General features: G+C 47.3%; 2 protein-coding genes across 2 annotated transcripts; both read left to right on the plus strand.

Moving 5' to 3' along the window:
• Positions 1 to 3,757: 3,757 nt before the first annotated feature.
• Positions 3,758 to 9,902, plus strand: vhl (von Hippel-Lindau tumor suppressor). The gene is made up of 3 exons (XM_070895768.1): positions 3,758 to 4,024; positions 4,304 to 4,441; positions 6,476 to 9,902. Exons 1-3 carry the CDS (start codon positions 3,820 to 3,822, stop codon positions 6,658 to 6,660), a joined length of 528 nt encoding a protein of 175 aa, XP_070751869.1. The 5' UTR covers positions 3,758 to 3,819; the 3' UTR covers positions 6,661 to 9,902.
• LOC139276821 (uncharacterized protein DKFZp434B061-like) lies at positions 9,642 to 11,289 on the plus strand. The gene is made up of 3 exons (XM_070894818.1): positions 9,642 to 9,654; positions 9,885 to 10,769; positions 10,883 to 11,289. The coding sequence occupies exons 1-3, from the start codon at positions 9,642 to 9,644 to the stop codon at positions 11,287 to 11,289; spliced, it is 1,305 nt and encodes a 434-aa protein (XP_070750919.1).
• Positions 11,290 to 12,625: the final 1,336 nt, after the last annotated feature.

The following is a 12,625-nucleotide window of genomic DNA, read 5'->3' on the forward strand; positions in this document are numbered from 1 at the left end:
CTCTCTGGGTGAGCCCTGCGGAATCCTACTGGAAACAAGAACATCCATCAACCATTACACTTTGCTTCCTGCCACTGAGCCAATTTTGGGTCCAACTTGTCACTTCCCCTTGGATCCCATAGGCTTTTACTTTTCTGACCAGTCTACCATGTGGGACTTTCCCAAAAGCCTTGCTAATATCCATGTAGACTACATCAAATGCACCACCCTCATCAACCCTCCTTATTACTTCCTCATAAAATTCAACCAAGTTAGTCAGACACGACCTTCTCATACAAATCCATGCTGACTGTACTTGATTAAATGACAATTAATCCTGTCCCTCAGAATTTTTTTCCAACAATTTGCCCACAACCGAGATAGGCTAACTGGCCTGTAATTACTCAGTCTATCCCCTTCTCACTTTTTAAACAATGGTACTTTAGCAGTCCTTCAGTCCTCCGGCATCACATCTTTAGCCAGAGAGGATTGAAAAATGATGGTCAGAGCCTCCACTATTTCCTCCCTTGTGGAAACAACTTTCCTATGTCTGCCCTATTGAATCTTCATCATTTGAAATACCTCTAATTAGGTCAGCCCTCGAGAGAAAAGAGCACCAGCCTGTTCAGTCTTTCTTGATAGTTATAACCTTATAATGCATGCTTGCCCTACTTCAGAACTATAAATTGTATTCACGTGCTCCAAGTGGGAGGAATAACGATGGTGGTAAGGTTTGATGGTCCAGCTCTGTTGGGATGGTTGTGGTCTTGAACATCTGGGTCACAAGATGTCCCTGCACCAGTTGGAGTCATGTCCGATGATGTAGTGACTGCTTGCGCTTCCTCAAATCTTCAAGGGGCTTGGCTACTATGGGAGGATATGCAGCCACCTTGAGAGGAAGCCTCCATATCGGACCCTTCTGCTGGATCACCACTGGGCAGCATGAATAGGGCTGGAGCTTGTCACCCCCAACCACAAATCTATCAATCTCAGTTTTGAAAATTTCAATGGACTCAACAGCTTTTTGGAGGAGAGAGTTCCAGAATCCCACTACCCTTTGTGTGAAAAAGTGCTTCCTGACATCACCACTGATTTTAAGGTTCTTCTGGACTTCCCAACCAGAGGAAATAATTCCTCTATCGACCCTGTCAAATCACCATTGTTATTCCTCCTTAAAGGGTTAAATGATGAGGACAGGTTGCATAGACTAGCCGTGTATTCCCTTGACTATAGAAGATTAAGGGGTGATCTCTCTATCCTATCAAATCCTGTAATCAGCTTAAACACCTCAGATTCATCATCCCTCAATCTTCTAAACTCAAGGGAATACAAGCCTAGTCTATGCAACCTGTCCTCATCATTTAACCCTTTTATTCCCAATATCATTTTGATGAATCTGTGCTGCACCCCTTCCAAGGCCACTATACCCTTCCTGAGCTGCAGTGTCCAGAACTGAACACAGTACTCTAAATGGTGTGTAATCAGAGCTTTATACAACTGTAACATCACTTCCACCCTTTGTATGCCAGCCCCCCTTGAGCCTTTTTAATTAGTTTTTGTACCTGCCCACTAGCTTCTGAATGTGGTCCCCTAAATCTCTCTGCTCCTCTATAGTTCCTAGCTTCTAGCCATTTAGAAAATACTATGATATACCTTTCCATGTCCAAAGTGGATGACGTTATACTTCCTCACTTTAAACTTTCCATCAGCCACAGTTTTGCCCAGGATTCTGGGGAGGTCCCAGCAGATTGGAAAACTGCAAATGTAATGCCCCTATTTAAAAAAGGAGGCCAACAAAAAGCAGAAACTATAGACCAGTTAGCCTAACATCTGTGGTTGGGAAAATATTGGAGTCCATTATTAAAGAAGTAGTAGCAGGACATTTGGAAAAAATTCAGTCAGGCAGAGTCAGCATGGATTTATGTTTGACAAATGGAATGTTGGCCTTTATTGCAAGGGGGATAGAGGAGAAGTCATGTTTGACAAATTTTCTGGAATTCTTTGAGGATGTAACGAACAGGCTGGATAAAGGGGAACCAGTGGATATGGTGTATTTGGATTTCCAGAAGGCATTTGACAAGGTGCCACATAAAAGGTTACTGCACAAGATAAAAGTTCACGGGGTTGGGTAATATATTAGCATGGATAGACAATTGGCAAACTAACAGAAAACAGAGAGTCGGGATAAATGGTTCATTCTCGGGCTGGCAATCAGTAACTAGTGGGGTGCCGCAGGGATTTAACTATTTACAATCTATATTACTGGCTTGGATGAAGGGACTGAGTGTAATGTAACCAAGTTTGTGCTGATGATACAAAGATGGGTGGGAAAGCAAATTGTGAGGAGAATACAAAAAATATAGACAGGCTTAGTGAGTGGGCAAACGTTTGGCAGATGGAGTACAATGTAGGAAAATGTGAGGTTATCCACTTTGGCAGAAAAAATATAAAAGCAAATTATAATTTAAATGGAGAAAAATTGCAAAGTGCTTCAGTACAGAGGGACCTCGGGGTCCTTGTGCATGAAACACAAAAACTATGCAGGTACAGCAAGTGATCAGGAAGGCAAATGGAATGTTGGCCTTTATTGCAAAGGGGATGGAATATAAAAGCAGAGAAGTCCTGCTACAACTGTATAGGGTATTGGTGAGGCTACAAAAACTGTGCAGTTTTGGTCTCTGTATTTAAGGAAGGATATACTTGCATTGGAGGCAGTTCAGAGAAGGTTCACTAGGTTGATACCAGAGATGAGGGAGTTGACTTATGAAGATAGGTTGAGTAGGTTGAGACTATACTCATTAGAGTTCAGAAGAATGAGAGGTAATCTTATCGAAACATGTAAGATAATGAGAGGGCTCAACAAGTTCGATGCAGAGAGGATATTTCCACTCATAGGGGAAACTAAAACTAGGGGCATAGTCTCAGAATAAGGGGCCACCCATTTAAAACTGAGATGAGGAGGAATTTCTTCTCTCAGAAGATTGCAAGTCTGTGGAATTCTCTGCCCCAGAGAGCTGTGGAGGCTGGGTCATTTTATATATTTAAGGTGGAGTTAGACAGATATTTGAGTGATAAGGGAGTAAAGGGTTATGGGGAGCGGGCAGGGAAGTGGAACTGAGTCCATGATTAGATCAGCCAGGATCTTATTAAATGGCGGAGCAGGCTCGAGGGGCAAAATGGCCGAATCCTGCTCCTATTTCTTATGCGTTCTCATTTTTGTTAACAGCCTTTTGTGTGGAATTTTATTGAATGTCTTCTGCAAGTCCATATAAACAAAATCCATAGGCACTCCCTTATCTGCCACGTTAGTTACCTCCTAAAAAAAATCCACTTAGTTCATTAGACATGACTTACTATTTACAAATTCATGCTGACTCTATCTGATCAGCTCATATTTATCCAAATGCTCAGTCCCTCTGACCCCATAATAGTAACTTCCACACAATAAATAGGCCTATAATTCTCTCCAACCCTCCTTATATAATAGTGACATTGGCTATTTTCCAATTCCTGAATCAAGAGGTTGGGGGTTCAAGAAACCCCACATCAGTCAATGAGCCCGCCCCCTCCGGAGTAGGAGGGGCACCATCAGCTTCATCCAATTAAAGAACAGAGCTGTGATGGATGTACGTGCTGACCAATCACCGCGCGGATCCAGAACACTGGCAACTATCACCATATTAACTGTCAATCAGGGCGAGCCCAGTGATTGACAGCCAATTAACCAATCAGCACGGCAGCGGCACGTTAAGAGGCGGTTCCAGCCAACCCACCCAATCCGGGGGCTGCATGCGCCGGGTTTGAGTGGCGCAGCGAGCAGGCCGAGTGTTTCCCCGAGCAATGCCGGAGAATGTGAACCCAGAGGCCGAGGCCTCGGAGGCCGTGGGCCGGCTCCGCTCCTACCACAGCCTCGAGCGCTCGTTCGTCACCTTCTGTAACTGCACGGGCCGCAGCGTCCGGCCGGTCTGGATCAACTACCGCGGGCAGCCCGAGGCGTACGCCAAGTTGGCGGCGCAGAGCGGCCGCAGGATGAACACTTTCCTGGGTGAGGGGAGCGGCCCGGGCCGGAGAGGGAGCTGGGGGAGGAAGAGGCCCCGGGCCTTGGGGGAACGGGCCCGGGCATTTACATAGGTTTGGGTGGGAGGTATTTAGACGAGTTTCAAGTATGTGTGAGGGTGGAGGGTATTTAGGTGGGTTTGGGGTGGGGGAGCTGTTTAGGTGGGCTGTGGGTGGGGTTTGGGGTAGAGGTGACTCCATTCTCCGCTTGCAAGTTTGTCTTTTCAAGTATTGCATTGCTTTATCTGTCTGTCTGGTTCTCTCGCAGGTCACCCATGGATGTTCCGGGATGCAGTTTCTGATGACCGGCTTCTCGTCAATGGGCACGAGGTCTTTGTCCCACCTCCTGGGCAGGATAATGAAATTGGACAGCCTTGCTACATCATGGTTAATATCACCATTCCAGGTAAGCAGCTGCCTGCAAAAAAAAAAAAATCTGTGGGCAAAACATCATTACAGGCTGTTCCCACCTTTTTCCCCTCCCCAATGGCTCAACGGCAAAAGTGCTCCCTGCTCTGGCACTGTGCCATAAACACAACGTTCCATTCCCAGCTTGTGCTGAGTTAGCTGATCTCATCTGGGTTGTTGCACTCTCCTTCAGTGCCCTGGTTCAGGAAGGGAAATGTAGCCACTCACTGATTGCGATCCCCGACGGGTGAGGGCATCAGGCTTGCCTCTAGTAATCCTCGTGGTCGGATAGCCCCTCACTTCCGCCTCCATCCCTTTGCAAGACTCCCTGCATAGGCTTGCACGTTAAGAATAAGGGATTCTCGGGATATGGGGGTCTGTCATTGGGAACTGATGTGAAGATCCGCCATGATCTTATTGAATGGCGGAGCAGGCTCAAGGAGCAATATGGCCTACCCCATGCTCCCATTATTTATATTCTTATGAACTGCCATGCTTTACCTAAAATGGCCAATGCTTGCTGAATAGTATCCCAGCATGAGGTTGCCTCGAGCATCGAATGGCAAGGACAGAAAGCTCCTGCTGCCTGCTCTGTGTTTACAGACAGGTCTGCACTTTAGGTGGAGAAGGAGCTGCTTCATATTCAGAGAGTTTTGAATATTTGTGATTAAAATTAGCTTCAATGTTGGAAGAATATTTTCTGTATTGAGTGCCCCTCCCTCTCCCTGCTGTGGGTGATAGATTTAAGCTGGCATTGCAATATGCATTAATAAAAACAGAAAATGCTTGAACACACAGCAGATCAGGGCGCATCTGTGGAGAGAGAAATAGAGTTAATGTTTCAGGCCGATGGCCTTTCCATCGGAACTGGTATAGTAATGTCCAGCTGCAGTGGTAATTAAATTTTCTCTTGTGCATCGTCATTCTGCCAAGCAGAATTGAAGCCCACGGTAAGGAAAGAAAGACTTGGATTTATATAGCGCCTTTCACAACCACCAGACATCTCAAAGCGCTTTAAGGTCAATGAAGTACTTTTTGGAGTGTAGTCACTGTTATAATGTGGGACTCTCTCAAACAGCAATATGATAATGGCCATATAATCTGTTTTATTTTGTTATGTTGATTTGAGGGATAACTACTCACCAGGACACCAGGGATAACTCCCCTGCTCTGCTTCGAAATAGTGCCGTGGGATAATTTACGTTCACCTGAGCGAGCAGACAGGGCCTCGGTTTAACTTCTCATCTGAAAGACGGCACCTCCGACAGTGTAGCACTCCCTCAGCACTAGTATCAGCCTAGACTTTTGTTTGTGCTCCAGTCCCTGGAGTGGGACTTAAACCCACAGGCAACCCACTGACCCACAGCTGACACTGGAAGAATCAATGCGGGCACCTATGCCTAGAACGAGAGGGGCATCGGCAGAGTACATAACTGGCCCAGGTATCAGCCGCAGCTCAATGGGTAGTATTCTCGCCTCGAGTGAGAACGTTGTGGGTTCAAGCCCCACTCCAGGAGCACAAAATCTGGGCTGACTGTCCCAGCGCAGTACTGTGGGAGTGCAGCACTGTTGGAGGTGCCGTCCTTTAGATGAGATGATAAACCGAGGCCCTACCCTCCCAGGTGGACGTAAAAGATTCCACAACTCTCTTCCGAAGACCCTCCACCAACACCTAAAGCAGATGATCTGGTCATTTATTTAATTACTGTTTCAGTTGGAGCTTGCTCTGCAGAATTTGGCTGCTACGTTTCCTGCATTACCATGGTGACTACACTTCAAATGTACTTTCATTGGCTATAAAGTGCTTTGGGACATCCTGAGGTCGTGAAAGATGCTATATAAATGCAAGTTTTTTTTTCTCTTGTGCTATCTCACGCAATGAACTGGAAAGGACTATGAGATAACGATGGATTGTCTGGTTTGAGAAAAATGAAATTTAAACTGTACAACTTTTTAAAAAAATGTTTGTCAGTGAGCAAGCCAACTGCTCCTTTGCAACAAAGCTCAAATGGTGTATTTCCTTTCTATGCAGTTTATACACTAAAGGAGAGGTGTCTGCAAGTGGTGCGAAGCCTTGTGAAGCGCGAGGATTACAGGAATCTGGAGATTGTCGGATCGCTTTATGATGACCTGGAGGATCAGCCACAGGTCCTGAAAGATCTTCAGCGACTTCAGCAGCAGCTGGCTGAATCAGAGGAGACTTTAGAAGCTGACTAACCTGGAGTGACCTCAAGCGAGCTATCCCCTCCCCTCCTCTCCCCTCAGCCCCCAAATCAAGACTTGTATATAGCCAAGCCGCAAACCAGCTTACCCATATACATGAGTAGAATGGACCACACCGGGCATTTAAAATGTGGAGTACAAGCACAGTGTGACTGACACAAAGCTATGAACAAGACTGCCATCTGATTTTTAGACCTTTTATTGTGCGGTAAATTTTCAATGTTTCTTCACCTTTTCTCTTTCTTGGACCAAACAATTTGCTTTTTCAATTCACCTGAAGTAAAGATCCCCTTGCACAGCAAGGTCCCAGAATCTGTCCTCCATCGGTGTGGTGAATTAGCTAACCTCAACATTGGGCAGCAGTAGGTGGTAGTGTGCACCGGTGAGCTCGAGAGGACAAAGTCAGCCAGGGAATCCAGAGGGTGACTAGTACAGTGGTTAGAATGTGGAACTCACTGCCACGGGGAGTGGTTAAGGTGAATAGCTTGGATGCAATGAAGGAGAAGCTAGATAAGTACATGAGGGATAAAGAAAGACTTGCATTTATATAGCGCCTTTCATGACCACTGGACGGCTCAAAGTGCTTTACAGCCAATGAAGTACTTTTGGAGTGTAATCACTGTTGTAATGTGGGACATACTGATGAAATAGTTTAGAGCATAAACACCAGCATGGACCAGTTGAGCCGAATGGCCTGTTTCTGAGCTGTACATTCTATGTAGTAGCTCAGGGTGGCGTAGACCTTGAGCAGTAGTCTTGAGAAACCAGCTTGCAGTTAGTTTCACAACTGAAGATCTTTTACTTTGCCCTGCTGCTCTCCGATGACTAAATGCTTAATGGGGAAAGGCTTTATCGATTAAACTTTTTATTTAAAAAAAAAATGAAATCTCTGGTAACTGACGGACAGATGCTGATTACACAGCCGCACTTGTCACGGGTCAGTTGTACACGGTGCACCAGCCCTGTGTCACATAAGGAAAGGCAGAACTGTGTGCTTTTATTGGATATAAACTGGCAGAGCCTGGAAGATGGCAACCAATCAGACCTTCAGCTGAAAATTTCTGGGTGAAAATTGACATTTTATTTTGATGAAAATTAATGGTTGTGACACTTTGGAGCAAAACAAAATATACAGGTTTTTATTAACCAAAAGCTAAATGAAAGTTCTGCACTTCAGTTACATTAATAGCAGAATGAGGTTGTTTGGTGGCTGGTGGTGATTAGATTGTGGGAAAGCCTTTAATGCAATTCGGGCTTACTATTTTATAGGCCTCACTGCCTCTCCACAAGAGGGAGAAGGGTGAGAGGTGTGCCCTGAAAATAATAGGAACAGGAGTAGACTATTCAGCCCCACTCTGCCATTCAATTAGATCATGGGGAAGAGTTCCAGATTTTCATTGTCCTTTGTGTGAAGCGGTGCTTCCTGACATCACCCTTAAACGGCCTAGCTCTAATTTTATTATGCCCCAATGTTCTGGTCTCCCCCACCAAAGGAAATAGTTCCTCTATCTACTCTATCAAGCCCTTTAATGTACAAATGTTCGAATTGGCAGCCAAGTTTGTGTTCTTCACCTACAACTTGCTGTTCACTTTAAATCAGGCTCCTAACTGAAAACAATGTCTTCTTTCTCAAACCCCCCCCCCCCCACCAATTTTCTCCTCTCCTGAAGGTTGCATAGTATTTACAGCACAGAAGCAGACCATTCGGCCTAACCGGTCTATGCTGCACTAGTCTCCTCCCACCCTTGTGTGTCAGCTGTGGCTCAGTGGGCAGCACACTTGCCTCTGAATCAGAAGGTTGTGGGTTCAAGTCCCGCTCCAGGGAGTTGAGCACAAAAAAAATTCAGGCTGACACTCCAGTGCAGTGCTGAGGGAGATGTTAAACTGAGGGCCCCGTCTATCTCAGGTGGATGTAAAAGATCCCATGGCACTATTTTGAAGACGAGTAGGGGAGTTATTCCCAGTGTCCTGACCAACATTTGTCCCTCAATCATCGTAACAAAAAGCAGATTATCTGGCCGTTAACACATTGCTGTTTGTGGGAACTTGCTTTTGTGCAAATTGGCTGCCGCGTTTCCTACATTGCAACAATGACTACACTCCAAAAGTACTTCATTGACTGTAAAGCGCTTTGAGACGTCCAGTGGTTGTGAAAGGCGCTATATAAATCCAACTGTTTATTTCTTTCTTTTCTCTAACCCCATCAGCATATCCTTCTATTCCTTTCTCGTCTTTATCTAGCTTCCCCTTTATTGCATCTATGCTATTTCTACTCCTTGTGTTCCACATTCTAACCACTCTGGCTAAAGGAAGTTTTTTCGGGACTCCCTATTTTATTTATTAGTGACTATCTTACATTTATGGCCCCTAGTTTTGGTCTCCCTATCAAACCCTTTCATAATCTAGACCTCTATTAGGTCACCGCTCAGTCTTTTTTCAAGAGTAAAGAGCCCCAACGTGTTCAATCTTTCCTGATCAGTATAACATCTGTTCTGGTATCCTAGTAAATCTTTTTTGTATCTTCTCCAGTGCCCCTACATCCATTTTGTAATATGGAGACCAGAACTGGTCACAGTACAGGCACTTCAAAATGTGGTTTAACCAAGTTTCTTGCCAGGTTTAACACAACTTCTCTGTTTTTCAATTCTATCCCTCTAGAAATTAACTCCAGTGCTTTTTAATGGCATCACTACTTTTACTGATTTGTGTATTTGTACTCCCAGATCCCTCTGCCCGTCTACACCATTTAGACATACTTTCCAAGGTGTATGTGGTCTCTTTATTTTTCCTACCAAAATATACCACCTCACACTTACCTATACTAGTTCATTTGCCAATACACGCCCATTCTTCAAGTTTATTAATGTCTTCCTGTACCTTATTGCAGTCCTTCTCTGACTGTACCCCCTCCCAATTTGGTGTCGTCTGCAAATTTTGACGTACTTCCGATTTGAGTCCAAATCATTTATGTAAATATGAACAGCACTGGTACTTGTGGAACACCAATTCCCACCTTTTACCTTGTGGCTTGCTGTGTTTTATTTTCCAGCCTGTGGCACAGGTACCAGTTGTTCCCACGCTCCCCCAGTACTTTCACATAAGTGACTGTATGAACCCAGACCACTAATGTCAGCAAGGTATTTAACCATGGAATCCATCATGGCTTATCCTAACTGCCCGGAGTGCTGAGGCCAGTAGTAACACCCCGACTGACACAGCACCCGAGATCACCCTGACTGGCACAGCACCCGAGAACACCCCGACTGGCACAGCACTCGAGAACACCCCGACTGGCACAGCACCCGAGAACACCCCGACTGGCACAGCACCCGAGAACACCCCGACCGGCACAGCACCCGAGAACACCCCGACCGGCACAGCACCCGAGATCACCCCGACTGGCACAGCACCCGAGATCACCCCGACTGGCACAGCACCCGAGAACACCCCGACCGACACAGCACCCGAGATCACCCCGACCGACACAGCACCCGAGATCACCCCGACCGGCACAGCACCCGAGAACACCACGACCGACACAGCACCCGAGAACACCACGACCGACACAGCACCCGAGAACACCACGACCGACACAGCACCCGAGATCACCCCGACCGGCACACCACCCGAGAACACCCCGACCGACACAGCACCCGAGAACACCACGACCGACACAGCACCCGAGAACACCACGACCGACACAGCACCCGAGATCACCCCGACCGGCACAGCACCCGAGAACACCCCGACTGGCACAGCACCCGAGAACACCCCGACCGACACAGCACCCGAGAACACCACGACCGACACAGCACCCGAGATCACCCCGACTGGCACAGCACCCGAGAACACCCCGACCGACACAGCACCCGAGAACACCACGACCGACACAGCACCCGAGAACACCACGACCGACACAGCACCCGAGATCACCCCGACCGGCACACCACCCGAGAACACCCCGACCGACACAGCACCCGAGATCACCCCGACCGGCACACCACCCGAGAACACCACGACCGACACAGCACCCGAGATCACCCCGACCGGCACAGCACCCGAGAACACCACGACCGACACAGCACCCGAGATCACCCCGACCGGCACACCACCCGAGAACACCCCGACCGACACAGCACCCGAGATCACCCCGACCGACACAGCACCTGAGATCACCCCGACTGGCACACCACCCGAGAACACCCGACCGACACAGCACCCGAGAACACCCCGACCGGCACAGCACCCGAGAACACCCCGACCGGCACACCACCCGAGAACACCCCGACCGGCACACCACCCGAGAACACCCCGACCGGCACACCACCCGAGAACACCCCGACCGGCACAGCACCCGAGAACACCCCGACCGACACAGCACCCGAGAACACCACGACCGACACAGCAGCCGAGATCACCCCGACCGGCACACCACCCGAGAACACCACGACTGACACAGCAGCCGAGATCACCCCGACTGGCACAGCACCTGAGATCACCTGCGGCTGGCACAGCACCCGAGATCATCCCGACTGGCACAGCTCCCGAGATCATCCCGACTGGCACAGCTCCCGAGATCACCTGCAGCTGAGCCTCACTAAACTGGAACCACGGTCTTTATAACACACGGCTTGCTATGAATTTTTGGCATCATTTTATTGTAAACGCTACCTGTTTTTAAGATACTCTGCATCTGTGATATCTGTACAGTGAACCCTTGTATATATTTTGTATGTAATATCTGAACACAAGGTCATTAAATGTATGCACACACGTGTTGCAGTGGTGAGGTCCTTCTAACAAAGTCTGTGAGCGCAGGGTGTTGATATGTTAATTAATCACAATCATCATGACAGCAGAGAGACTGGTTGGTCTCAGTGCCCTTGGGATACAGAGGGACAATTCGCCCTACTTTAATTACCGCTGCTGTACACTATCCAGTGACTGGCGGGAGAGTCTGCATGTGTCGACACGGTGTGAGGCTAGCATCAGGCTTGCTTGTGATGTCATCTTTAGAATCGCTTGACAATGCTAACTATCCAGGATCACACCTGAAGGATGAGGTGCCAGATTACGACCACTTGTGTGGTACCGTAACCCAGCATGATAATGGCATCTTCAAGCAAGAGAAGGGGAAAGTGGGAATATAAACATTGTCTATTCTCACTGTTGTGTATGTATATATCCTGTACACTCAATGTACAGTTACATAAGATCATTGAATGTATCTTTACACTGTATACACTATGCCTGTACCACCAGAGGGTGCAAATGGTGGAGACCTAGGGGTCACCTGTCCACTGCAGGTAACCAAGTATAAAAGGGAGCTCACCTTACTGTATCTTCATTCAGGAGCTGCAATAAATGGACTAAGGTCACAACAGTTCAAGTGCAATAACTTACCTCTTATAGACACAACATTTGGTGATGAGAATACGAATTTCCACACGAAAAATGGCTAACCTTGGCAACTTTCAACAATTTGCTGATGGTAAAGATTGGGATACCGTTGTGGAAAGGTTAGAACACTACTTCATTGCGAATAACCTGGCTGGGACCACACTGACCTCGCTGGCTGATAAGTGCCGAGTTATCCTGCTCAGCAGTTGTGGGCCCACTGTTTATGGCCTTGTCAGGGACTTGCCAGAGAAGACGACAATGAAAACGTTCGCGGAGCTCATAACGTTGATACAGGAACAGTTCAATCCTAAAGAGAGCATCCTAACAGCCAGACAACGGTTCTACACACACCGGTGGCACAAAGGCCAAGAAATCGCAAAATATGCTGCAGACCTGAGACGATTGGCTGTACTGTGTGATTTTGCCGACCACCTCACCGAAGCACTGAGGTACATATTTGTTATTGGAATCAGCCATGCCCATGAAGGACTCCTCCACAGGTTGTTCTCTGCGGACATCACGGTCACTCTGCAGAAGGCAATTAACGTGAGCCAAGCGT

The sequence above is a fragment of the Pristiophorus japonicus genome, chromosome 12 (assembly GCF_044704955.1).
Source record: "Pristiophorus japonicus isolate sPriJap1 chromosome 12, sPriJap1.hap1, whole genome shotgun sequence".
NCBI lineage: Eukaryota > Metazoa > Chordata > Chondrichthyes > Pristiophoridae > Pristiophorus > Pristiophorus japonicus.

Coding starts and splice junctions, on each gene's coding strand:
- vhl (XM_070895768.1), top strand. CDS start 3,820: ATGCCGGAGAATGTGAACCCAGAGGCCGAGGCCTCGGAGGCCGTGGGC. Junction 4,025..4,303: donor CAGGATGAACACTTTCCTGG/GTGAGGGGAGCG, acceptor GTTCTCTCGCAG/GTCACCCATGGATGTTCCGG. Junction 4,442..6,475: donor GGTTAATATCACCATTCCAG/GTAAGCAGCTGC, acceptor CTTTCTATGCAG/TTTATACACTAAAGGAGAGG.
- LOC139276821 (XM_070894818.1), top strand. Junction 10,770..10,882: donor ACCCGAGATCACCCCGACCG/GCACACCACCCG, acceptor CGACCGACACAG/CACCCGAGAACACCCCGACC.